Below are 25,640 nucleotides of genomic sequence, written 5' to 3'. Positions count from 1 at the left end.
TTTTGTGGTGAAACTTATTGTCTCGGCTTATACTTGGGTTGGCTAATACTCGAGTATACATGGTATATTGGGACTTTTGGTGCACAAATGAGCAGGAAAATACAGCATGCTGTGTTTTTCTTGAGCGACCGAAATGCATAGGAAAATATGTGCATGTGAGCGAACCTATTGAAGTCAATGGATTCTATTCCTTGCATATTGTGTGTACAAATTTTGCATGCGCAAATACACCCATGTGAAAGGAGTCTTCACACGGGTGTATTTGTGCATGTTTTTGAGCACAAAAATACGCTTACGCAAACCGCACACATTAGAATTAGAGATGAGCGAGCACGCTCGGATAAGTCAGTTACTCGAGCAAGCCTCGCTCTTCTCGAGTAACTGCATTCTTGTCCGAGAGTGCTCCGGTGGGGGATAGCGGGGGGTAGCGGAGAGAGAGTGAGAGATCTCTCCCCCCGCTACCCTCCGCCGCCCCCGCTCACCTCCGCCACCGCCCCGAGCACAGTTACACAAGAATGCAGTTACTCGAGAAAAGCGAGGCTCGCTCGAGCAACTGACTTATCCAAGCATGCTTGCTCATCTCTAATTAGAATCGATTGATTTCAATGCATTCTCTTACATTACTCGTTTTTGCATGTGTATTTCCAGCAGAAGAAAAAGTACGCAATATGCTCTATTTTTGGCCACAATTCGCAGTAAAGCTCCCCATAGAAGTCTATGGGGAACACAAATGCACACGAACTCCGCACAAACATATGTGGAAAATGGCGTAATTTTGCTGCCACCTGTCAGGGCGTTATAAATTTTACAGCCAATAGCAGTTAAGGCAGGCAAACGTTTTGGAGATTGTTTAGGATCATCTCATTTTGGAAGGTCCACCGAGTGGAGATGGAGATGCATACCAATTTATTAGATCAGAGTCCGGCACTCTGGGACACCAGAGGATGAACCCAGAACAGTCGCCTTCCAGGAACAACCTCCACCATCTCACGTGACTGCCCAAATCAGCATGACGGCAACCAAGGCAAAAGAGCATCCTTGTCATCAGAAGACGTCTCCAACCTCAGCTACTCTCTTACAAACCCCGAAAGTATGAGAAGCACCACAGGACAGCGTCACGCCACACATGCAGCGTATTTAGGATTTAAGTGGCGGGTCAATGATGACAGCAGGACATATTGCTAGCAGGATTTTATGCACGCGCCAATGTGCAGCTATGCTGAACTAACAGAAAGATATATATATATATATATATATATATATACGCCTTTACAAGTGCAATAAAGAGTTGTTCACTGTGCAAATACATTGCGCAAGAGAGAGCATATTTGCACTAATGCTCGTCTGTAGTAGCCCCAAGGGCTTTTTCACACGACCAAGAAAATTCTGTGAGATTTGTGCATATGAACCTCATTCTTTCAAATAGAGTCATATACATGAACGATTTTTTTTTTGCATCGTGCTGCAGGAAAGAAATCGCAGTATGCCATATCCTTGGGCGTTTCTTCAGAACGCATTAGCCATTGTTTTCAATGGGGCAGGAAAACACATCGCACAGCGTGTGAGGTGCCCGCAAGTGCGAGGCAAGGTTTCTCACTGAAAACAATGGGAAACATTTGCAGAAAGCCATGAGGTAGGATCACTACTTTACCTGAACTGATGGGAGGCGATCTAAAGAAATGTCCGTATGTGTGAAGACTAAGGCCGGCGTCACATGGGCGAGATTCTTGCGAGACATTTGTGCGTTGCGAGATGCACAAATCTTGCATTCATATGAACCCCATTCTTTTGAATGGGGTATTACACATGAGCAATTTTTTTCCCGCATTGTATTGCCCATTGCTCTCAATCGGGCCAGCAGCAGCATCGCACCGCATGCTAGGTGCATGTGAGTGCAATGCGAGGTCTCCCCATTGAAAACAATTAGAGACACTCCACGATCCTCTTTCTCCAAAGTGATGCAGGGCATTTTTGTTATAAAGATGCCTCGCAAACACTGGAAAATCACATGTTGACAAGCGCGATATCGGGCATGATATCGCACTCACCCTTGTGAAGTTGGCCTCAGTGTAGATTTTCTGCTGCAGAGAATCGGCAACATGTGCACATATTTTTATGTCCTTTTTTGGTGATTTTTGAGTAGATTTGATTTCATTTTCTGTGACCTGTCCAAAAGCCTTAACACTTGTATGCTTGGATTTCTTACCATGTTGCCTACACTTTTACAGTTGAGCCCTTAGAGTCACATTACAGGTAGCCCACCCGAATCAGAGGATTCCGTTTCCCCCGTTATGCGGTGGGCTTGGTGTATCTGCGTGGTTCCCCGTGTAGATGGTATAATACTGCTGGAACACTTGGTGGCAGCATTTGCCTAACAATTACACAGCATGCAAATTTCTTGTACATCAGAACATCGCCGTGGTAATTGTATGCTGAAAGTATATCATTTGCATTCACTCAGTTTTCATGAAGAGTATGTTTTGGGATTAGAAAGCCAGAAAGAGTAAACTGCAAACTACTTTGTGCCAATAATACAAGATAAAGCAAATCAAATTCATCTGTAGATGTGCTATAAATAAGAAATGGAAATATAATTATGGAAATATTCCTGCAGCTCGGAAATCTAATTAAACCTGAAGCAAATGCTGCAAACATTTATTGATGAGCTGCATACAAAGTGCAACATAACTCCTATACATTTACATGTTAAGGTAACAAGCGGATGAGCATGTGTGTTAACATGGGTTTTCGCGCACCCAAAATTGCTTGTTCAAACCGTAGAGAGTAGAACCCATTGATTTCAATGAGTTCCTTCACATTCAGCGTTTTTGGGCAATATTTTGGCATGTATGAAAATATACTCAACATGCTCTATTTTTGTGTGCATTTGTGCACCCCGTCCACACAAAACCGCACTCCGAACTACGGAATTTCATGGTCTTAATCAATAACACTGGGGACTAATTAGACTACATACACACGAATGAGTGCAATATCGGGCCGTGAAACTTGGCCTGATATCTCGCCCACCAATGTGCGATTTACCCACGAATGTAAGGCGTTTTTCAGGTAAAAAAAACGCCCCGCAGCACATCTGTGAAGTTCCGATACTCTTGCGCAAGATTTACACATATAGAGGATTAGAAGTGTTTCCCATTGATTTCTTTGGGAAATCTCGCATCCCACTCGCATGTACATCGCATGGCATGCGAAGCATTAAAGGTTAGAGCACGCAAAAAGTTAGAGCATGCCACGATGTGTATAACTTCATTCAAAAAAAGTGGATTCATATTCGCGCGAGATTTGTGTCTCAAATTTAACGTGGTTTTCTCGGCTGTGGGAAACCAGCCTTACGCTGCTCAGCCTGTTCAATCATGGCGCGGGTATGGCAGCGTAGAAAAGTACAGTAGAATGCGCGGATATCCCGGTAGAGCGCTCCCTTCACAGCACAATTATGTCACGCTATGGCAAGCGCATCTACTCCTACACTTGTCTGCAGCAGCCCTAAGGCCTCATGTGCACGGGGAAAATCAGGCACGCTACGGATTCTACATGGAGAATCCATAGCGGGTCCCTCCTGCCCCGCGGACATGAGCGCTTAAAATAAGAATTTAAAAGGATTAACTTACCCACAGTGGGCCGGGCACGTCTTCTCTTCCTCACGGCCGGATCTTCTTTCTTCGGCCGGCGGATGAACTCGGCAGGCCGGCGGCACGTCGGCGGCGTGCCGCGCCCATGCACCGGGCACATCCGCCGAGCCGAAGCAAGAAAGATCCGGCCGTGAGGAAGAGAAGACGTGCCCGGCCCGCTGCGGGTAAGTTATTCTTATTTTAGGTCTCCCGCGGATCCGGACGGCTTCCATAGGCTTAAATAGAAGCCTGCGGAAGCCGTCCCCACGGGAGACCCGCACGAAAATGGAGCATGTCGCGTTTTTTTACATGCTCCATTTTTTTAAATTCACTTTTATTGACCATCCGCGGGTATTTATCAACCCGCGGGTGGTCAATGCATCCCTAGGGGGTGCGGATCCACGGGCGGGAGAAGAGTTAAAATCCGCTGCGGATTTTAATTCTTCTTTTGCCCGTGGACATGAGGCCTTAGTCTTACTCTCTTTGCAGCCTTATTGCACATTCTGGCCTCATTCAGACTGTGCGCAAACATAGCTGGAAAATCGCAACCATGTAAAGCCTTGGATTCCAATGCATTTATTTACATTGGTGATTTTGAGCTGCAAGAAAAAATCATGACTGAAAATCGCCAAAACGCCAGCGATTTTCAGCTGCGATTTTTCCTCGCAGTTGGCTCTATTTAAGCATTAGCAGTCATTCCGAGGATTTATGCCGACCAAGGGATTTCTGCGTTGCAGCGTATTGCTTTGACGATATGATGCAGCTGCCCGTGTGAACGGCAGAAAATACACGGCTAAAGATCAGGACTTGATCGCAGCTATTCTTCATTCATACGATTTTTCAGTGCATACGGACGAATGTAAAAACACATACGGTCGTGTGAAAGAGGCCTTAGGGGTAAATACGTGCAGCTACTGAACAATCAGCGATAAAATGTAAGATGTTACATGCAGATCTAAAAATCATTGTTCATCTGTTGCAAATCTTTCGGTATTAACAGACATCTTAAAGATTTGTTGCATAAAAAGGAATAAAAAGAAGTGGCAGAAGGTTGACTAGCGGCCAGTTATGATTCAAAGAACAATCAAAACTAGCCAATTATTGTTCAGTGTAAATGCATGCAAAATGAGCGATATACAATCACTAGCTCACTGCTGGTTGCCCGCACCTTCCAATTTATCTTGCAGTGTAAAAGGGGCCTTCAAGGACTCCTTTACATGGATGTATTTACGCACAATACACAGACATTTTGCCTGGCCGGATTCATGCATTGGCTGCGGCTCAGCCAATTCATGAATCCTGCCTTCACAACGCGATAGCTGTGATTGGTTCTTCGAGCACTGCTCAGCCAATCAATGCAGTGCTGGATAAACCAATCACAGCCATTGCTTCCTGGAGGCAGGATTTATGAATCCCGTAACCAGGAAGTGATCTTGTATGAGTGGCCTAGTACTGAGAGAACTGCGCCAGAGTTCTGCAGAGCAGCAGGAGGGACCTGGACCGAGCCTGCTAGGTAATGTATTCATTTTTTAAAAATGTAATGTAACTGGGGCTTTTATTTGGGGTAGGGCTTATATTTCAAGCCACCCCGAAAATCCAGAAAAAATCAGGCTAGGGCTTATATTCGGGGAAACATGGTATATAATATGTGTATATAATAAATATAGCAGTCACCTCCTTTTCACATTTTACCTGCCGCTTGCTCTGCACCCGCAGTATCTTGTTCATTACAAGCATGATTTCCTGTGGTTTCACTTCCACTCCTGCCATTCCCCGACTCTACAGCCCTGATCCACAATGCACGCACATGGATAACACAGACACATACGGCCGTAATCACGCATGCACCCATTTCCACAATACTAAGCTTCTACTCCTTTTGCCACTCACAGATGGCAGTGGAAAATTAATGGATGTGATATCAGTAAAAATGAAGGATGAAGGCAAATAAAAAGCAAACGAAATATTAAAACCAATAGCATGCATCATGTTATTGAAAACAGTTAAAATGATCCTGAAGAACCCTTTTAAAGAGGTCTAATCAACAAGAATTTCTATTATATATCCACAGGGTAGGATATAAAAGTGTGATTGTTGGGGGTCTCAGCAGTGAGAGCCCCACCGATCTCAAGAACAATTGCCCCATATTCCCCTCTTCTCATCACTGTGGGCTTGCTGCACCCACCCGCAGTACATGAGATTAAATGGAGCAACGGTCATACATGTGCAGTGCTACTTCATTCATTTCAATGGGGCTGGCGGAAGTAGTCAAGTATGTTAGCGCAAAATTCGCTATTTCAGATATACTGTGTGTTTCAAATTAGATAATATGTGCAGGCCTGGAGAGCCTTTCAAAGACCACACATCTGACCATCATGTGTCCCAAAAAGCGTCTGCCTTTATTAACACGCGTAAAAGTTTTAAATGTTTAAACACAGGAAGTTAAGTAATTTAGGATACAGTTACATTATTTAGTGAGCTGATAGGTCATTCTCAGAGGGAGGTATTTGTGAAGTAGCTTGTGATTCCATCCATCTGGGAGGAACTACGGTGAGCACGCTCAGTTCATTCTGGAATTTGGTCTCATGAGAAGAACATCCTGTTTCTCCTCTCTGCTTGTCCAAGAGACATTCCTAGATAGGCTTTTGCCAGTTAGAACCGGTTTGACCAGTTTATGGACACAGAGACTGCTCCTCCAATTCTTGTGGAGGTGTGGGGGGGGGGGGTGATGTTCCCTTCCCCCAGAGGATTAGACCATAGACAAAATACAGTATATTCACAGTTGACAACAGAAAATACATACAAAATGGTGAACATATCGGACATCTCCCACAAGTACAAGCAGTTAGCCATCTGTGGGCAGTCACATTGAAAACGAATGCAGTGGTGCCGCGCATGCGCAAGGGCTGTGCCATTTAATCTCCTCCTCACTGTGAGGGGGTTCAGAGACCTCAAAGCGAGAAGCAAAGGAAATCTAATATTCTTACCTGTGATTCAGGTCTAGAAGTAGGCGCTGACTGGAGTCTCTCTCTATCCTTGTCTTTACCAGACCTCTCTTTTTCAGATTTCTCTGCTATTTTTTCTTTGCTCTTTCTGGCAGTCTTTGAAGTGCTTGCAGATTTCAGGTTTTCCGAGCTGTTGTGTGTCTCAGCTGTAATTTCCTCATTCTTCTCCACATTTACTAAATAGGAGGGAAAAGATTCAGTTAGTGCTGAAAGAAATCTGAAAAGATAAAACATGTGCATTAGACTTTCATGGGCTAAATATTTAATTCAGTTTAAAACATCCATTTAAATTCATAAGCATTCAGGAAAATTGGTAGATTCATCAATATATCGCTTTCTTGTGCTACAACCAGGGCTGGACTTCTACTGATGTCATCTTTTTGTAGACCCATGCCTATACAAGTTAATGATTGCACCAATTCTACCACTATATAAGGCACTTGTCAGGCCTCACATGGAATACTGCGTACAGTTCTGGACACCGGTGCTCAGGAAAGATGTTACAGTGCTTGAGGGGGTTCAAAAAAAGGCAACTAAACTAATACATGGAACGAGAGAACTAGAATATCCAGAGAGGCTATCAAAATTAGGATTATTTAACCTGGAAAAAAGATGGTTAAGGGACGATCAAATAACCATGTATAAATACATGAGGGGACAATACAAGGATCTCTCCCATGATCTGTTTATACCCAGGACTACGTCGGTAACAAGAGGGCATCCGCTACGTCTAGAAGAAAGCAGGTTTCATCACCAACACAGAAAGGGGTTCTTTACTGTAAGAGCAGTGAGACTGTGGAACTCTCTGCCTGAGGACGTGGTGATGCCAAAATCCATAGAGGCGGTTAAAAGGGGACTTGATGTCTTTCTGGAGCAGAAGGATATTACAGGATATAAATCTTAGGTTAATTGTTAATCTGGGTATACAGGCAGGTAGGAACTATTATGGGGTTGATCCAGGGATTAGTCTGATTGCCATTAGGGAGTCAGTAAGGACTTTTCCCCTCAAAAGGGCTAATTGACTTCTGCCTCTTGGGGTTTTTTGCCTTCCTCTGGATCAACAACATAGGAGGATAAACAGGCTGGACTAGATGGACATGGTCTTCATTCGGCCTTACATACTATGTTAGTATGTTAAAAAACAACCAAAAAATCTGAATCGGCAGATTGATTCTTTCACAGATGTCTACCTTTATTCAGTGTCTGTTATGCTCTTCATCCAGGCATTTACAGGGAACGTGTCATGTTCTTTATACTGTCCTCACTGGATTTTAGTGGTCTGTCAGTTATGGGTTAAAGTGCAGTAGTTTCTCAGATCTTACAGGTTTAGGCCTCGTTGACACAAGATACTGTACTTCTTTCATGGCTATTTAGCTGTGATAAAACATCAGAAAAAAATCACAACTATGTGAAGCATTGGATTCCAATACATTCATTCACAAGGGCAATTTTCGGGCATGTGAAAAAAATTGTACCATTAAAATGTGAGATCGGCAACTGTTTTTGGTCACCAATTCTTCACGATGTGTCAAAAGATAGGTCTTGACTAGAGATGAGCGCGCACGCTCGGTAACGTCAGTTACTCGAGCGAGCATTGCTCTTCTTGAGTAACTGCCTTCTCGTCAGAACGTGCTCGGGGGGGCAGCGGGGGGGGGGGGAGAGTGAGAGAGATCTCTCTCCCCCTCGCCGCCCCCCCCGCTCACAGCCGCCGCCTCCCAAACATGCTCGGAGAAGGCAGTTACCCGAGAAGTACTTGAGTAACTGACCTTACCGAGTGTGCTCACTCTTCTCTAGTCTTGACCTATCTTTTGACCCCAAAAAAACACTAAAGGCTCCCATAGACACCTACAAGAGCTGAAAAAAAGGGAAGGGGAAGGGAGTTTACCTGCATCCAGCCATCGGAAAAGAAGACAACTGTCTCTATTTAAGCATTACAAGTCATTCTGAGGATTTTTGCAGCAGCATATCATTCATGTGATATACCCTTGTAAATGGACGAGAAAACGCTAATTAATCTCTGGATTCAATTCCAGGCTATTCTTCACAGATGCGATTTTTGGCCACAATGCAGCTGGCGCCAAAGCACATTGCCCGTGTGAATGAGGCCCTATCCAGGAGTGCAGCCAAGATGAGACCTGCTTATTCATGAGACTCTTCTCCTGATTAGCACTATATACACAGTAATAGCCAAAATTTGTCACTCATGGAGGGTGGCCAAGGTCAGAGGCAGATGACGGATAAACAGGACTCATCTCCAGCCGCACTTCTGGACAAACCTGTAAGTTCTGGCAAGCTTCTGCACTTTAACCCATAAGTGACAGACCACTGAAATCAGTGTGTCTGTCACTACTTTATGCTGTCTTAAAGACGGGTTCCCTTTAGAAATAACTGCGCCCATTAGGCTTCCATTATTGTTGGTGGCAAGAAATGTCTGCGGACTATACCATTTTTGCATTCAAAAACAATGGAAACCCCAAAAGACTGGAATAAGCCTTAGGCCGCCTGCAGACGAGCGGGTCGGATCCGGCGGCGAGAATTCTCGCCGCGGGACCCGACCATAGCGCCTGCAGGGAGGAGCGCACTTATCCGCGCCCGGCGGCTCCGGCTCTTTCATGTGCCGGCTGCCGGGCAGCCGGCGCATGCGCAGAACGGAGCCAGCGGCCGGGTGAGTGACGTTTCTGAGGGGGCTCTGCGAGCCCCACACAGAAATAGGACATGCCGCGGTTTGTTTTCCGTGCGAGATTTCGCGCGGCTAAACTGCGGCCGTCTGCATAGGAGTGCATATTGTAATGCACTCCTATGCAGGCTTTCAGTGGCGGAAATCCCGTGGGAAATCCCGTCGCGTGATTTCCGCCCATGTGCAGGCGGCCTTACTTTACAAATAAACCCACAGCAAAATCACCATGCGTAAACTTAGCCTTAGTGACCCTCAGGGGAATGTCTGAAAACCTTGGTATAGAATTGCTCTTGGGCAGGTTATAACAATTGCTGCTCCTCACTCTAATGTGCGCTCAGCCTATGCTGAAGAAAGTACCAGTTTGAAGACCCCAATGGACCACTACATTAGAGAAATTATAACTTAGAGGGGTGGGTGTGCAACTTCCCCCAAGACATTAGCAGGATCTTCAGGTGTTTCCCAAAGACTGCTTTCACATGGGCAGAAAATGCTACGGAATTTCTGCTCGTGGAACTGTAGAAATTAAGCAGCATTTGCAGTACAAGCCATGTGGAGTGGATTTAAAAAATCTCCTTCACAGGATGTGGAAATTTTCAGCAACGAATCCGCAGTGTGTCTATTTATGCTGCAAATTTCTTTGTGGAATTCAACCCTTGCTATGCAAGAGTTAAATTCTGAAATAGATCTGTACAAAAAAAAAGTGGCCAAATCGGCAGCATTTTGGTGGGGATTTAATCTCTGCTGTTTTCCTGAGTATATGCTGCGAGTTTTCTGCTTCAGAAAGCCCACAGCGGATATAGAAAGTATGAAGGTAGCCAGAAGGTCACTTTAAACATGAGTTAATTTGCTTCCGAGGCTTTTTTCCCACGAGCGTATATCAAATGGCCGATTTCATGGCCAGCTGAAATATGCTGTGATCTGATGCATTGGATTCCAATGCATCAGATCACATGGCCGTATTCCTGAGACGTAAAAATGTCGGGCCCAAAAGATAGTCCTGGAAGTATCTTTTGAGCCGGAATACGTCAGCCACTGCATGGGCTCATATGGGAGACCATAGCAGCGGCAGCAGGTGGGAGGGAGTTTAGCAACATGGCTGCTAAACACCCTCTCTCTACTCTCCTCCCCCCCATGCAGGCTCACCTCTCCTCTCCGCTGGCTCTCTGCAATGGGAGGGGGTGGGGCGGAGGTGGAGCTAAGCAATGTCTCGCCTCCTCCCATTGCTGGCTGTGGACAAGGGGCGGTACACGAGCAGAGTTAAGCTCCCACCCTCTTCCCACACCTTGTCCATAGCCAGCAATGGGAAGAGGCGGGACGGGATAGCACTTAGCTTCGCCCCCATCCCGCCCCTCCCATTGCAAAGAACGAGCGGGGAGGAGAAGAGAGGTGAGCCTGCGATGGGGAGCGAGGGAAAACGGACGACGGCATGGTAGTCTCGGCGCATAGGCGCCGGGATTCATGCCGTCTGGACGGACGCACAAACATTTGATTTGTGCGCCCATTCACCAATTTAATCTCTCCCAACATAGCGTGTATCGGGCCAGCCGTGAAAACGGCTGGCTGATATACGCTCGTTGGAAAGAAGCCTTAGGCCTCATGTCCACGGGCAAAAGAAGAATTAAAATCCGCAGCGGATTTTAACTCCTCTCTCGTCCGCGGATCCACATCACATAGGGATGCAATGACCACCTGCGGTTAGATAAATACCTGTGGATGGTCAATAAAAGTAAATTTAAAAAAAATGGAGCATGTAAAAAAACGTGACATGCTCCATTTTTGTGCGGGTCTCCCGCGGGGACGGCTCCCGCAGGCTTCTATTGAAGCCTATGGAAGCCATCCGGATCCGCGGGAGACCTAAAATAAAAATAACTTACCCGCAGCGGGCCGGGCACGTCTTCCTCACGGCCGGATCTTTCTTGCTTCAGCTCGGCGGATGTGCCCGGCCGAAGAAAGAAGATCCGGCCGTGAGGAAGAGAAGACGTGCCCGACCCACTGCGGGTAAGTTAATCCTTTTAAATTCTTATTTTAAGCGCTCATGTCCACGGGGCAGGAGGGACCCGCTACGGATTCTCCATGTAGAATCCATAGCGTGCCTGATTTTCCCCGTGGACATGAGGCTTAGGGCTGCTGCAGACAAGTGTAGGAGTAGATGCGCTTGCCATAGCGTGACGTAATTGCGCTGTGAAGGGAGCGCTCTACCGGGATATCCGCACATTCTACTGTACTTTTCTACGCTGCCACACCCACGCCGTGCCGAGTACATCCGCCGGCTGAAGAAAGAAGATCTGGCCGTGAGGAAGAGAAGAGGTGCCCGGTCCGCTGCGGGTGAGTTAATTCTTATTAATTCCTATTTTAAGCGCTCATTTCCGCAGGGCAGGAGGGTCCCGCTACGGATTCTCCATGTAGAATCCGTAGCGGGCCTGATTTTCCCCGTGGACATGAGGCCTTAGGAAGTAGACTCTAGTGCTTGTGGCTTAGATAAGTAAATAACTTAGGGACCATTTAGACGCAACCATTATTGCTCAAAATTTGTTATAACAATCAAAAGTGAGCGATGGTTTTGATTTTAAAGATGGACGTTTTAACCTAACGAAAATCGTTGGAGAATGGACGTAGCGGCAGGGACTTTTAGTTGTTAGATTATCATTGTGTATCATTTGCATTAAACGATAATTAAACGATAATTGAGCCATATTTTTTTTGAAAGGCGTGTGCATTTAGTGAAGGGAAACAAAGACCTTCTTTGTATTGGCTCGTGAAAATCATGGCTGCGCTTATCTTGTCTTTAATAAAAGCCCAGCTGTTTAGCAGTGGCAGAAAGAAATGAAATGCCTTTAATATAAAAGTAAAACAAAGATGCCTATAATAGGCGATCTATGTTAAGGAATTGCGAAAGATTTGAAAAAAACTAGGTGGTACAAACGATAGTATTTTGTCATTGGAATGTAAATAATCTCCGGCTCAGAAATCTGTGCAAGCCTAAATAAAAATAATCAGTGAATCCGAGACCTTGGCACGTCTGTTTAAAAAGGCAAATAAATTTTTAATTGGTCTTGGTTGCTGCTTGCAAGGTAGTCACAACGGCACAGTCAATGGTTGAGCACTAGGTGGGCGTGTTAAAATTGAAGCTTTGTCCTCCCGACAGCCAATCGCTCTGCTTTTAGCCGGCTAAATGTACGCCCCGCCAAACGATTAAACACTCCCTTCAAATCGCTGAACGAATGTCATTTAAACCAAACGAAAAGCGATCTGCTGACCGATGGATTTTAAGCAGACTGAAAGACAACGATGAACGAATAGGTAACGAAAAATGCACGATGGGCGCGCGTTTATACACTACGATTATTGCTCAAAAGACCGTTTTGAGCGAATCTTGAGCGATAATCGTTGTGTCTAAATGGGCTTTAAATCTACAGCAATACCATTGTCACAATTTAATGTAAAATGAGTGAAAGAATAAATGCTTAATGCTATCATTTTCTATGTTTTATTTAATGACTAATTCTATTTCATTAAATAATAATTAGGGTTTTTTCACATCAGTGTTGTTCGGAACCTCTGTTGTTAATTTCCACTAGAAAATAGCACAAAATATTGCAACCAGCAGCACTATTTTGTGCTGTATATTCAGGCAAAATGCGGCACTGCTGGCCAAAAATTGAATGGAGTCCATTACAGTCAATGAGGGTCCACTTGGTGCCATTCGTTTTCTATCATAAGACAGAACCATTCAGCCAAGGGGTGCAGATAACGGAACTGCCTAATGATGATGTGAACAAGCCTTTATAGAAAACTTTTTTTTCCTAAAATTAATGGGCACAGCAGGTGGCACTGTTACATTATTTTTTTTTCAAACTTTTGAAAGTAGTAATAAACATTTTGTCTATTCACTTTACAATGCTCCATGTACATAGTGAAATATATTTTCCAAAACTAGTTGGTGTCATTATCAAAGGAAGCAATTATTTCATATAACTGTATGGGCGCCTTCACCCTTGCGATCGCGATATCACTGCATTTTTTTTAAAGCAAATGTAAAGGACTTTCTAATGTTAAAAACGCATCGCACAAAAATCACAAAGCACAAACTTGCAATTTTTGTACTACACATTTTTAACATTAAAAAGTCCTATTGATATTCACCTTTAAAACGCAGTGATATCGCGATCGCAAGGGTGAAGGCATCCTAAGGCTGGACTCACACGGGCCTAAAGTCACAGTATATTATGTGTGCAGGATTTGCACTAATATGCAGTACCAATCCCCCATACGTTCTCATGTTGCTGCTCACAAGAATTGCATAAAGTACACACACACAAAATAAAATCGCAGCATGTTCTATCTTGGCTCGTAAAGATTACAAGAGGTGTCTAGACACCTTTCTTGAGTGTTACAATATTACATGCTGTAATTATTAATTACTTCAGAAGATTCGGTGATCCAGGGATTATTGCGGATTATATCTGATTGCCAGATTGGAGTCAGAAAGGATTTTTTCCCTTAAATGGGGATAATTGGCTTCTATCTCATTGATTTTTTTGCCTTCCTCTGGAACAACATTTGGGGGTGGGTTATAGGCTGAACTGGATGGACATATGTCTTTTTTTGTCCTTACATATTGTGTTGCTATGCATGGGGATTGGTGGCATGCAACAATTACGCATATAATTGGGTACTTGCTACATTCTTGCGCGTCTCTAGTGCGCGGTACGCAGCAAATTACGGCAGTGTGAGCCCGGCCTTAGAAAATGCAATAATAAATTTTTTTTCTGATTAATTTTTTTTAAGGCATTAGTCAGACGGGCGTTTTTTTGCGCGATTTGCGCATGCGCATGCGTCCGGCGATTTTTTAAAACCATTGCTTTGCAATGGTATCGGACACATGAGCGCTTTTTATGCGCTCGTCCGATAAATTATAGAACAGAAATCGCAGATCGCACCTGAGCCAATCAGGGGGCAGGTCTGACTCACACCCCCTTCACACCCACTGCAGGCCGGCTGCGCGGAACTCCGGCTGCCGGGAGCAGGTGAGTATGTATATCTTTTTTATTTTAACACTTTTCTGGATGAATTGCAGGGAAGGGCTTAGATATATTTAAGCCCTTCCCGACAATTCATCCCACACTCGCCCGCAGCGCATTGCTTTCAATGGAGTCGGCTGTATTGCCGGCTCCATTGAATGCAATGCGCTGGACAGCTCCAGCCCGTTTCTAATGAAACGCGGCTAGGAGCAGATTTTCGGGCGATTTTCGGGCATCGGTCACGCGATTTGCGGATGCGCATCCGTCATGCGATCCGCAAATCGCGCGAAAAAATGCCCGTCTGACTAAGGCCTAAAAGTGTAAGTGTTGCTTACCCACTGATTGTTAGTTTCTTGTCATTTCAAAATTTCTGGTGGTGTAGGGTAGTGAATGGGTTAATCGTAGTCAGAATTCCTATTGACTTACACAGTGCTTTATGATCTCATTGTCATTAGTTTCTGATACTAATGATCTGACAGATAGAAAATTCTATCTTCTGCATCTCTTGGATGAGCAGTGTTTCTCCGCTCTGCTCCTGCCCAGCATGCTCAGCTGCTGTGCGTAGGATAGCAAGCACTTTTGCTAGAATTTGTACAACAAGCTGTTTAGAAAAATGTGAGCATTTTACATAATTTTTCAAGCTGGTAACATTTTCTCCTTTTCTTAATGCTAACATACGGTACATTTAATATATGTAGTTCCACCCTGTGACAGCTGACCTTACCAACAATATCTGTCCTGTGGACTACTGTGATGAAATACAACCAAGAATACCCTTGAAGCCTTGCTTTCCTGTCTACAAATAGTTTTGTGGAGCACATAGTCTCCTAATATATCACTGTATGTGCACTGTATAGACACTACATTCTCAGTCTCAGGCTTCATTTACACAAGTGTATATCGCCTCGTTTTCACGGCCAGCCCATATACGCTGCCCATCTAAAAACGGCCGGCCTGCAAAGATAGCGCATACGAGAGCATTCCAGTCAGGTGTTTTTATGCTGGCCAGAAAAGATAGGGGCAGAGTGGGGGCAGGAGCTTAGCACACGAGCTCCCACCCCATTCTGCCCTTTCCCCTTGCCATGAGGCGTGGAGGGGGCAGAAGGGAGGAGGCAGTTTAGCAGAGCTAAACTGTCTCCCCCTATCCAACAGTATCCCGGGCTCAGCATATACTCACAGGCCCTGGGACGTCTGATCGGGCGCACAAACAGGACATGCAGCCATGATTTGGTCATAGCTGCCTCTCATTCACACTATTTTCGGTCGCGCTGTGGCTGTGTCAGAGACGACCGAAAATCGCCTATGTTCCTGTGAAAGAGCTCTTAATGAGAGATCTGTCAGTGAGGCTGAACTGCTGGCTTAGTGTACTGCTGCTCTCTCTTCTGAATGTTCTTATCTGCTAATTTATGACCTCAACAAAGTTTATCTTTATTGTGGTCATGAATTAATAAGACCTACAGTATTAGTGTCTAAAGGCCCATTTACATGCAACGGTTATCGCTCAAAATATTTTGCGCTATAATTGTTACAGGTAAATGTGAAGCCTTTATTCATTTATTTGTAATTTATCACTGATTTTCAGCCTGCATAAAAATAGTCACTAGTTTGTTCTTCGCTCTGTTCAAATGACATTTATTAAGTTGTTTGAAAGACGGCATTCCCTAAATCTTAGATAAAAGTAATAATGTAAACTGTGTGGTATGTCCGAAGACAGCGGTAATTACAAAGGCCTGGTTAGGATAGGCACATGGGGCAATAAAACCGGATATCCCTCCTCGATCCGTAAGGGAAGATGAAACTTTAACTTTTTAAACTTTTTTTTTTTAACTTTATATGTTCGCTGTTATCTGATGGATAACGGTGATCACATGACTGGTGAAAACGGTCCCTGCTGAAATCTTGGTGACAGCAGTTCCCAGTGACATCTCCCTGCGCTCAGCTATGTGTGACAGCCGCGGGACATCATGGAGGACGGAGGTGAGTAGTTCCAGCTGTATTCATGTATCTAATCCAGTGGATAATGGCGATCCTGGCCCCAATGACATCTCCTGCCTGAAGGTAGCCAGGAGCCTGAAGATTTCAAATCTCCCGGGCCACCTGGCCTTATGCCCGTGCGCGTGACATCACACGTCTGGCACGCATGCACAGAAGGCGGCGTCAGGTCCTTTCTGGACCAGATTGCCGTGGGACATCGCAGAGGATGGGGGGTGAGTACGCTCAGCTGCCCTTATGGATCCAATCCATGAGGGTAGCTGAAACTTTAACTTTTTTTCACTTTCTGTTTACTTCTATGCGATCGGCGTTATCCATTGGATAATGCCGATCGCATTACCGGGGAGGGGGTTCCCCGCAGACCCCGCATGACAGATTCAGGTTGTCGGCTACCTCCAGTAACCGACAGCATGGAGCTGTCACATCCACAGCCCACGTGGCTTTAATCCGCAGAGCAAGCATGTTTTTATGCCCCTGGGAATTAAAGCCCACTAAGGGTCAAGCACCAATTCCTCAATTATGCATCTGTAATGAGCCAGGAGAAAATAAGTTTGAAAACAGGTGTAGGTGATAATTCTAGGAATGAGCTTAGTTCACTGTAGTAAAAAATTATCTATTTTTTTCTCTTTTTGGTTTTGTGGTCATAAACTAGCTGATAAAAAGTATAGGAGAGATAAGGGTTCAAAAACAAGCTGTCAGTCCAGCCTCACTGAGGGCTCACCTATTGAGACTTGCACTGCAACTGCTGTATACAGTGATATGTAAGTTGAGTGCAACATTTTTAACAAAACCCTACTGCAAGAATGATTGTCAGCCCAAAATACACGCATTTAACTGAAATACATTTTTGCACCATAACTCATGGCCAAAGATTGCACTTTGGTCCTACTACATCGCATTCAAATGCAATTTGCTGTGACCCAACAATCCCAAGAAATCCTAACTTGATGGATAAATTGAAATTCTTGGATCATGGTTATTTGCAAGTTACAACATGATCACATTCACTTACATCAGGATAGGATGTAGCAGGGGCATATGCTGCAGCCGAAGTTGACATGTAACCCTACTTTTACCTGTACAATGTGCACACCGATATTAGTGCCACATGAAGTGGCTAAAAGTATTCACAGTGCAAAAAAAATGTACATAAGTGGAAATTTACACAAGAAAAACATTCCAGAAGAAAAAATATGTGACACATAAACAATAAGTGTGGTGTAAATATGCCGACATGATATTTGTTTGCTCCCTTGGTGAAACTCTGCCTATAAGCTAAAAATAAAGTGTAAAACATTTTATGTTAGTGTTTCATTTGCAGATTTAATTATCAACCTGTTAATTAAGAAACCCCACTGCTCATTTCATCAAAGCTAATCGCTAAAAATAATATCCAGGTTCACTCTCTTTGAGTTCCTCATCTGGTGTCCCCGCAGCAGCACTGTACAGTATTCTCCTCTAAAAGTGATAGTACAAGCCATCATTTCGCTCAATAGTTAGCACCGCTACCTTGCAGCACTGCGTGGCGTTAGAGTATTCTTTCTCCATGTTTGCACTGGTTTCCCAAGGTCTGACCAAACTCAACCAAAAACATTCTGATAGGTTACATTAGCTCTAATTACATATATTACATATGTGTTAGAAAATGAGAAATCACATTGTAAGCTTCCAGTGGGCACAGAGTGATGATAATCTCTGTACAACCCTGGGAAATATGTTGGCGTTTTATAAGCAAAAGGAAATAAATGAGTAAAAGGAGCAAAAAACAAAACAATCCTCCACGTATGCAAAAAAATGGAGGTGTGCTATGGGTCCATAGAGTGTCGTTGTGTATTCACAACGACACTCTATGGACCCATAGTACACCTCCAGATATTTGTAGTCCGCTATTAAGTCTCCTCTCAGTCTTCTTTTCTGCAAGCTAAACGTTCCCAGATCCTTTAACCGTTCCTCATAGGACATGATTTGCAGACCGCTCACCATCTCGGTAACTCTTCTCTGAACTTGCTCCAGTTTGTCTATGTCATTTTTAAATTGGGGTGCCCAGAACTGGACACAGTAATCCAAACGATGGATTTTATTGCAGATCCGCACCAAAATCAGCTGTGTAATGTCCCCTTAAGAGGGTTTCACAAAGTTTTCAGGACAGCTCTCTCAGTCCCATAGAGATGACTGGAGCTGCAGAAGCTTGATCACTGCAGATCACAGAGTGGGACCTGGACCTACTGTTCTTGTGATAGATGGGGGTCCAAGCAGTTGGACTCCCATCAGTCAGACACTTACCCCTATTCTATGGAAAAGGAAAAAATGTAAAACATGTGACAACTCCTTTAAGGAAAGGAATAAAAACATAAGAATAATAAGTTACCTTTCATTTCCAGCTTTTCCATCTCTTTCAGCATTTGAACAAAGGCTATCTGACTTTCAGTAAGCTCCCAACTTCTATACAACACAGACGCTTGCACAGCGTATTTATGTGCCTGCATAGAAACAGATGTTGCTGATAAAACAAAGGGAGATAATTCTTATTTTATATTCCTTTATGTTTTGAATCCACCACAAATGTAAGAAATTTGCCCATTTACTACATACAGTGTGTAGAGAAAAGTATGGCAGCAAACCAGGTGCAGATAAATGATGCAGAGCTTTATTCCTCCTCAAGTCACAGATACATGACATTTCGACACAAAGTCTTTTTCAAATGCAATGAGGCTGTATGAGGCCCCTATGCGTGGTACGTCGTGACATCATGACGTTCTATCACATGACTTTCTCCATGACGACGCCTGATGCCAGAAGTGCCCACAAGTATCCATGCATTGATTCTAAACCCTCCACATGAGGTACTAATTTGCAATTAACAACTGATTGGCTGTTTGACTGCATATATACCCTGTTGTACCATTGCTTTCATTGCATTTGAAAAAGACTTTGTGTCGAAACGTCATGTATCTGTGACTTGAGGAGGAATAAAGCTCTGCATCATTTATCTGCACCTGGTTTGCTGCCATACTTTTCTCTACATACTTGGATTACTTTGGAAATTATTTGGATCAATTTCCTTGTGGCGATTGCAAGTTACCAGTTCATCCCTTATTGGGTTAAGGTTGTGCTGTCTGCAACTCTGCTTCTCTTTACTACATACAGTGAACAGGAATACAAATTTGATTCGAAAAATCAGACTTTTCTGTTTAAAACCTGTCATCATATTTCAAAGAATTGACAGCTATTCCCTTGACTAGTTACAGATATAGCAAAGCTAATTTTCCATTAGGCCTCATGTCCACGGGTGGGTCGGGCTCAGTGGACGGGGAGCCCTGCTGTGGGATCACACCCTGCCTGTGGCATGAAGACATTACCAGTCCGGATGTGTGCTGGACGTCCATCGTCTCCTCCGTGCATGTGGGTGGGCTTGCTAGCCGGCAAGCCCCCTGCACATGCACAGTGGAGATTTTTTTAAAAATCTCCTGCTTTCACGCGGGACCCACAGCACACCTGCAGTGACAGTTCCGGGTGTGCCGCAGATCGGATGACTTCCATTGACTCAATTTAAGCCGTCCCTGCGAGATCTGCGGCAAAGTGGAGCATGCTGCAATTTGTTTTCCTGAAGGTCCGTAAAACAAACCCGCATGCTTTAATTAAGCTGCGGGCGCCCATGATTGTCTATGGGCGGCTTGAACTCTGGATCATCCGCACAGGTGCCCCACGCGGATCTAGGAATTGAACCCGCTCGTGGACATGAGCCCTTAAGAAGAAACTTATGATAACACATTCATGTCCCAAAATTCACATAGAACTGATGTATTCCTCAATCTATTAACTAACTTATGCCACATCTGCATAGTAGTTGGTGGTTTGTTCATGGACTATTCGATGTGAGAATCACAAGTACATGAGATGTGTGTATTATCCATATAGTTCTAAAATAAATTCTGAAATATTTAGGAATTTAATGTTTAGTATTCCCTTGGCTCACCTGTCATATGAGTAACAGTAGGGTTTCACCATCATCACTCCAATCCTGCATTCCACATTCTTCCTGCTGCATGGCACCCTGTTTCTGCCTGTAGGGCTCACATGCACTCCTGACCCAAAACTTGAAGGACCAGCGCATGCTCCAGTAATGTGTCCCCCACCAATCTGCTGTCAGCAACTGTTATATTCGGCATCCACTCCCATGTGTGGATACCTAAGCAATTGGTTTCATCAGTCATTGTGACAATGCCACTGTTAGTGTGTATTCCGTTTCTAGTCCTGCTCCGACTGCTGACTTTTCTGACTTCTGCACTCCCTGACCTTAGACTTTGTTGTTGGTCGCTACCTGCCCTAACCATCTGCCTGGACTTCCTTACTGCTTCATTGAGACAAGCCCTGACCATACCCTTTCTTCCTGTTACGCACATTCACATTATCAGGTAGCATGCCTTGGCACTCTGTAGCATCGTCAGCCACACAACCAGGACTATCTGTGTGAGTAACGGCTTGGGGACTCAACAGCAAAGACCATATCCCACTTGGAGGGGTCATGGGTGAAAAACATTTTTCTTCAGGTTCTGCTTTCTCAGACAGCCCAAAATTAAACTAGTGTGTGACAGAGCGAATCTACATCCGTCTACCTGACCATAATAATACTACAATAGTAATTATTAGGAAATTATAGTATCAGTGTTTCTGGTGGCGCAATGTTCCACTTACTAATATAATATACTGAAAGGGATTGGAGTTGTAAGCACACAGCTGCTGTTTTAGGACCTGTGATGATGTCACCGTCATTGCGCCTCTAGGGTGTTTGATAATAAATAGCTCTGCTACATCCACGTCACACACACACAGCTCTGCTACATGCATGTCACACACACACAGGTCTGCTACACACACATACACATCATGGATCTAAATGAGCAACTGGCAACACTGAGATCCATTGGCATCATGGAAAGGAGTTTACTGCTCACTGAGCAGGCACTTGCTGGGGTAGAAGCGGGAGCAGATGGTAGTATGGAAGAGCAGGGGGAGCAGGCAGCTAGTTGGGTGACAGTTAGAAGGGGTAAAGGGAAGAGAATCAGGGAGGCTAGTCCTGAACTGGCACACCCCAACAAGTTTGCAAAGTTGGCAGATGAGGAGGATGCCATTACAGAGTCAGCACCGTTGCAGCACGACATGCCCTCTGAACGACAGGGAGATGATTGCTCCAGTCAGAAGGGGACGGGGAGCGCAGGGCAGGCTAGACAGGTCCAAGTGGTGGGGGACTCAATTATAAGGGGGATAAATAGGGCAATCTGCCACAAAGTGCGGGATCGTCGAACGGTGTTTTGTCTTCCTGGCGCTCGACTTTGACACATTGAGGATCGGGTTGACAGATTACTGGGAGATGTTGGTGAGGATCCAGCGGTCATGGTGCACTTTGGCACCAATTAACAAATTAGAGGTCAATGGAGGGTCCTCAAAAACGATTTCAGGGATCTAGGATCCAAGCTTAGGGCGAAATACTGTCTGCACCACGTGCCACACTAGAAAGGCAGCAAGATCTTAGGGAGGTAAACAAGTGGTTCCGGAGTTGGTGTAGGAAGGAGGGGGTTGGGTACCTGGAGAACTAGGCTGACTTTGCTGTCGGCTACAGGCTTTACCATAGGGATGGGCTGCATCTTAATGGGGAGGGTGCAGCTGTGCTGGGGGAGAAGATGGCTAGAAGGCTGGAAGAGTGTTTAAACTATAGACTAGGGGGAGGGCAAAAGGAGAAACAGGGGGGAGAAACAGTGTAGACAGCGACCTCAGACCAAGTAATAGGAATGCGGGTCGAGTAGAGGGTGGGGTTAGCACAGTTAGAACTGACAGAATAGCTAATAGTACCATTAGTAACAAAATAAATATAAAGTTCAACAACAACCGTATAAATTGTATGGCAACAAATGCAAGAAGTCTGATCGGTAAAGTGGGAGAGCTTGAGAAGAATGACTGATGACAATTACAACATAGTGAGAATAACGGAAACATGGCTTGAGGATAAGTGCGATTGGGCGGTGAATTTACAGGGTTACAATAACCCCTTAGTGACCGGGCTTTTTTGCTTTTTTCCATTTTTGTTTTTTCCTACTCCCTTTTAAAAAATCGTAGCTCCTTTATTTATCCATCGAAGTCGCTGTATGAGGGCTTGTTTTTTGTGGGACGAGTTGTATTTTTCAAAGGCACTATTTATTGTACCATATAATGTACTGAAAAACTTTTTAAAATTCTTAGCGGAGAGAAATGGAAAAAAAAAACGACATTCCACCATCTTTCGGTGCGTCCTGTTTCTACGACGCACAAACTGCAACAAAAACGACCTGATATTTTTATTCTATGGGTCAGTACGATTACTACGATACCAAACTTATATAGTATTGTTTTCGCTGTAGTACTTGTATTTTTTTTTAAAGATATTAAATTTTTTTCAATTAATTTCTGCGGTCATTTTGTGCGCGCAATAACTTTTTTATTTTTCCGTCAACGTAGTTGAGCAAGGGCTCATTTTTTGCAGGATGTCCTGTAGTTTCCGATAGTATCAATTTGGAATACATACGACTTTTTGATCGCTTTTTATTGCGTTTTTTCTGGGAGACAGGATAACTAAAAAATGCATTTCTGGCATTCTTTATTTTTTTTTTTCAGACGACGTTCATCGTGCAGAAAAAATAATGCACTACTTTGATAGATCGGACTTTTACGGACGCGGCGATATAAAATACATATTTTTATTTTATGATTTAGATTTTTTAATAATAGATATGGCAAAAGGGGGGTGATTTAAACTTTTATACCTTTTTTTTTTAACAATTTAAAAAACTTTATTGATCTTTTTTTTTTACTTTACTTTGAAGTCCCCCTGGGGGACTTTAACATGCGATGCTTTGATCGCTCCTGCAGTATGACGTAATGCTATAGCATTACGTCATACTGCTTTTTTACAGGCAGTCTTTCAAGCCACCCTGTGTGGATGGCTTGATAGGCAGTCTGCTAAGGCAGCCCTGGGGCCATTCATTAGGCCCCCGGCTGCCATGACACCTGCACGGATCCCCCGATCTCACCGCGGGGGGGCCGTGCGGGACCCCCAAACAGCGTTCGGGGGATTTAAATGCCGCTGTCAGAGTTGACAGCGACATTTAAAGGGTTAATAGCCGCGAACGGCCGAACGGCCGAGCGCGGCTATTGCCCGCGGGTGTCAGCTGTAATAAACAGCTGACGCCCACGCTGTATGGAGGGAGATAGCGGCGCTACCTCCCTCCATACACGTCCTGCAGCTGCAGGACGTAAAAACACTATGGCCCCGTCGTTAAGGGGATAAAAGAACTACAAGTAGAAGGAAAGCAATGTGGCTGGACAAGACTGTAAGGGGGATAATAAATGAAAAAAAGAAAGCATTTAAACTACTAAAACAAGAAGGCAGCGAAGAAGCGCTAAAATCATACAGAGGAAAAAAACATAGTATGTAAAGAAAAGATCAAAATTGCTAAGGAGGAGGCAGAAAGACTGATCACCAAAAAGAGCAAAAATAACCCAAACTACTGTTCAATTATATAAACAGTAAAAGGATTTGCACTGAAAGTACTGGCCCTTTAACAAATAATGGACAAACCAAAGAAGACGATGGGGGGGGGAGGCAAATCTATTAAATAGTTTCTTTTTAAGTGTATTCACAAATGAAAAAGAAATGTCACGCGAGATGCAGGGAAATAAAATGAAGCCAACGCTAAATATTGCATGCCTAACACAGGAGGAAGCGCAGAGCCAGAAAAAGAGGATTAAAATTGATAAATCGCCGAGCCCAAATGGAATACACCCAATGATTCTAAGGGAACTAAGTGACATGATAGCTAGACTGCTATTTCTTATATTTATGGACACTACAGACCGGGGATTGTAACACTAGATTGGCGCATTGCCAATGTGGTTCCAATATACAAAAAGGGATCAAGAAAAGAGCCTGGTAACTACAGGCCGGTAAGTCTCACTTCAATAATTTGAAAAATATTTGAGCAGTTTATGAGAGATGCCATCCTAGAATACCTCAAGGAAAACAACAGTATAACCCCTCATCAGCATGGGTTCATGAGGGGTCGATCATGTCAGACCGATTTGATCAGCTTCTACGATGAAGTAAGTTCTAGGCTGGACCTGGGAGAGTCTATTGATCTTGTATATCTGGATTTCTTTAAAGCATTTAACACCTTGCCACAGAATAGGTTGATATATAAAATGAGACAGCCCGGTCTGGGCGAAAGCGTGTGTATCTGGGTAAATAACTGGCTCAGAGATGGAAAACAGAGGGTGGTAATAAATGGATCATACTCTGATTGGACCACGGTCACTAGTGGGGTGCCACAGGGTTCAGTATTAGGCCCCACCCTGTTCAATATATTTATCAATGGCCTGATAGAAGGACTTCACAGTAAAATATCAATATTTGCAGATGATACAAAATTATACCAGACAATTATTACAATGGAGGACAATGTGCGGCTGGCTTTAAAAGGCACTAGATAAACAGGGGGGCTTGGGTAAAAAAATGGAAAATGAAGTTCAATGTTGATAAATGTAAGGTTATGCACATGAGCAGGAGAAACGGATGTCACCATTATACACTAAATGGGGTACTGCTAGGGAAAAGTGATATGGAAAAAGGCCTGGGGGTACTAGTGGACTGTAGATTTAACTGGAGCAATCAATGCCAGTCAGCTGCTGCCAAAGCAAATAAAGTCTTGGGGTGCATTAAAAGAGGTATAGGGGCGAGGGACGAGAACATTATTCTTCCACTATATAAGGCACTTGTCAGGCCTCCCATGGAATACTGTGCACAGTCCTGGACACCGGTGCTCAGGAAAGATGTTGCAGCGCTTGAGGGGGTTCAAAGAAGGGTGACTAAGTTAATAAACGGAATGAGAGGACTAGAATACCCAGAGAGGCTATCAAAGTTGGGATTATTTACCCTGGAAAAAAGACGGTTAGGGGGCTATCAAATAACTATATATAAATATATTAGGGGACAATACAAGGATCTCTCCCATGATCTGTTTATACCCAGGACTGCGACGGTAACAAGAAGGCATCCGCTACGTCTAGAAGAAAGCAGGTTTTATCACCAACATAGAAGGGGGTTCTTTACTGTAAGAGCAGTGAGACTGTGGAACTCTCTGCCTGAGGATGTGGTGATGGCAAAATCCATAGAGGAGTTTAAAAGGGGACTTGATGTCTTCCTAGAGCGCTATGATATTACAGGATATAGACATTAGGTGACCAGCAGGGTTGTTGATCTCAAATGTTGATCCAGGGATTACTCTGT

General features: G+C 44.1%; 1 protein-coding gene across 2 annotated transcripts in view; it reads right to left on the bottom strand.

Annotated features, from left to right (window-relative positions):
* The window catches only part of ADGB (androglobin), a 243,210-nt gene that overhangs the window by 42,872 nt on the left and 174,698 nt on the right, over positions 1-25,640 (bottom strand). For both annotated transcript variants that reach the window (XM_066595947.1, XM_066595948.1), the window contains exons 29-30: positions 18,693-18,804; positions 6,617-6,810 (exon numbers count right to left, since the gene is read on the bottom strand). In XM_066595947.1, coding sequence (XP_066452044.1) covers positions 6,617-6,810; positions 18,693-18,804 — 306 coding nt within the window. The remainder of the gene's footprint in view (positions 1-6,616; positions 6,811-18,692; positions 18,805-25,640) is intronic.

The sequence above is a fragment of the Eleutherodactylus coqui genome, chromosome 3 (assembly GCF_035609145.1).
Source record: "Eleutherodactylus coqui strain aEleCoq1 chromosome 3, aEleCoq1.hap1, whole genome shotgun sequence".
Lineage (NCBI taxonomy): Eukaryota > Metazoa > Chordata > Amphibia > Anura > Eleutherodactylidae > Eleutherodactylus > Eleutherodactylus coqui.
This window is presented reverse-complemented; position numbering and strand designations above follow the sequence as displayed.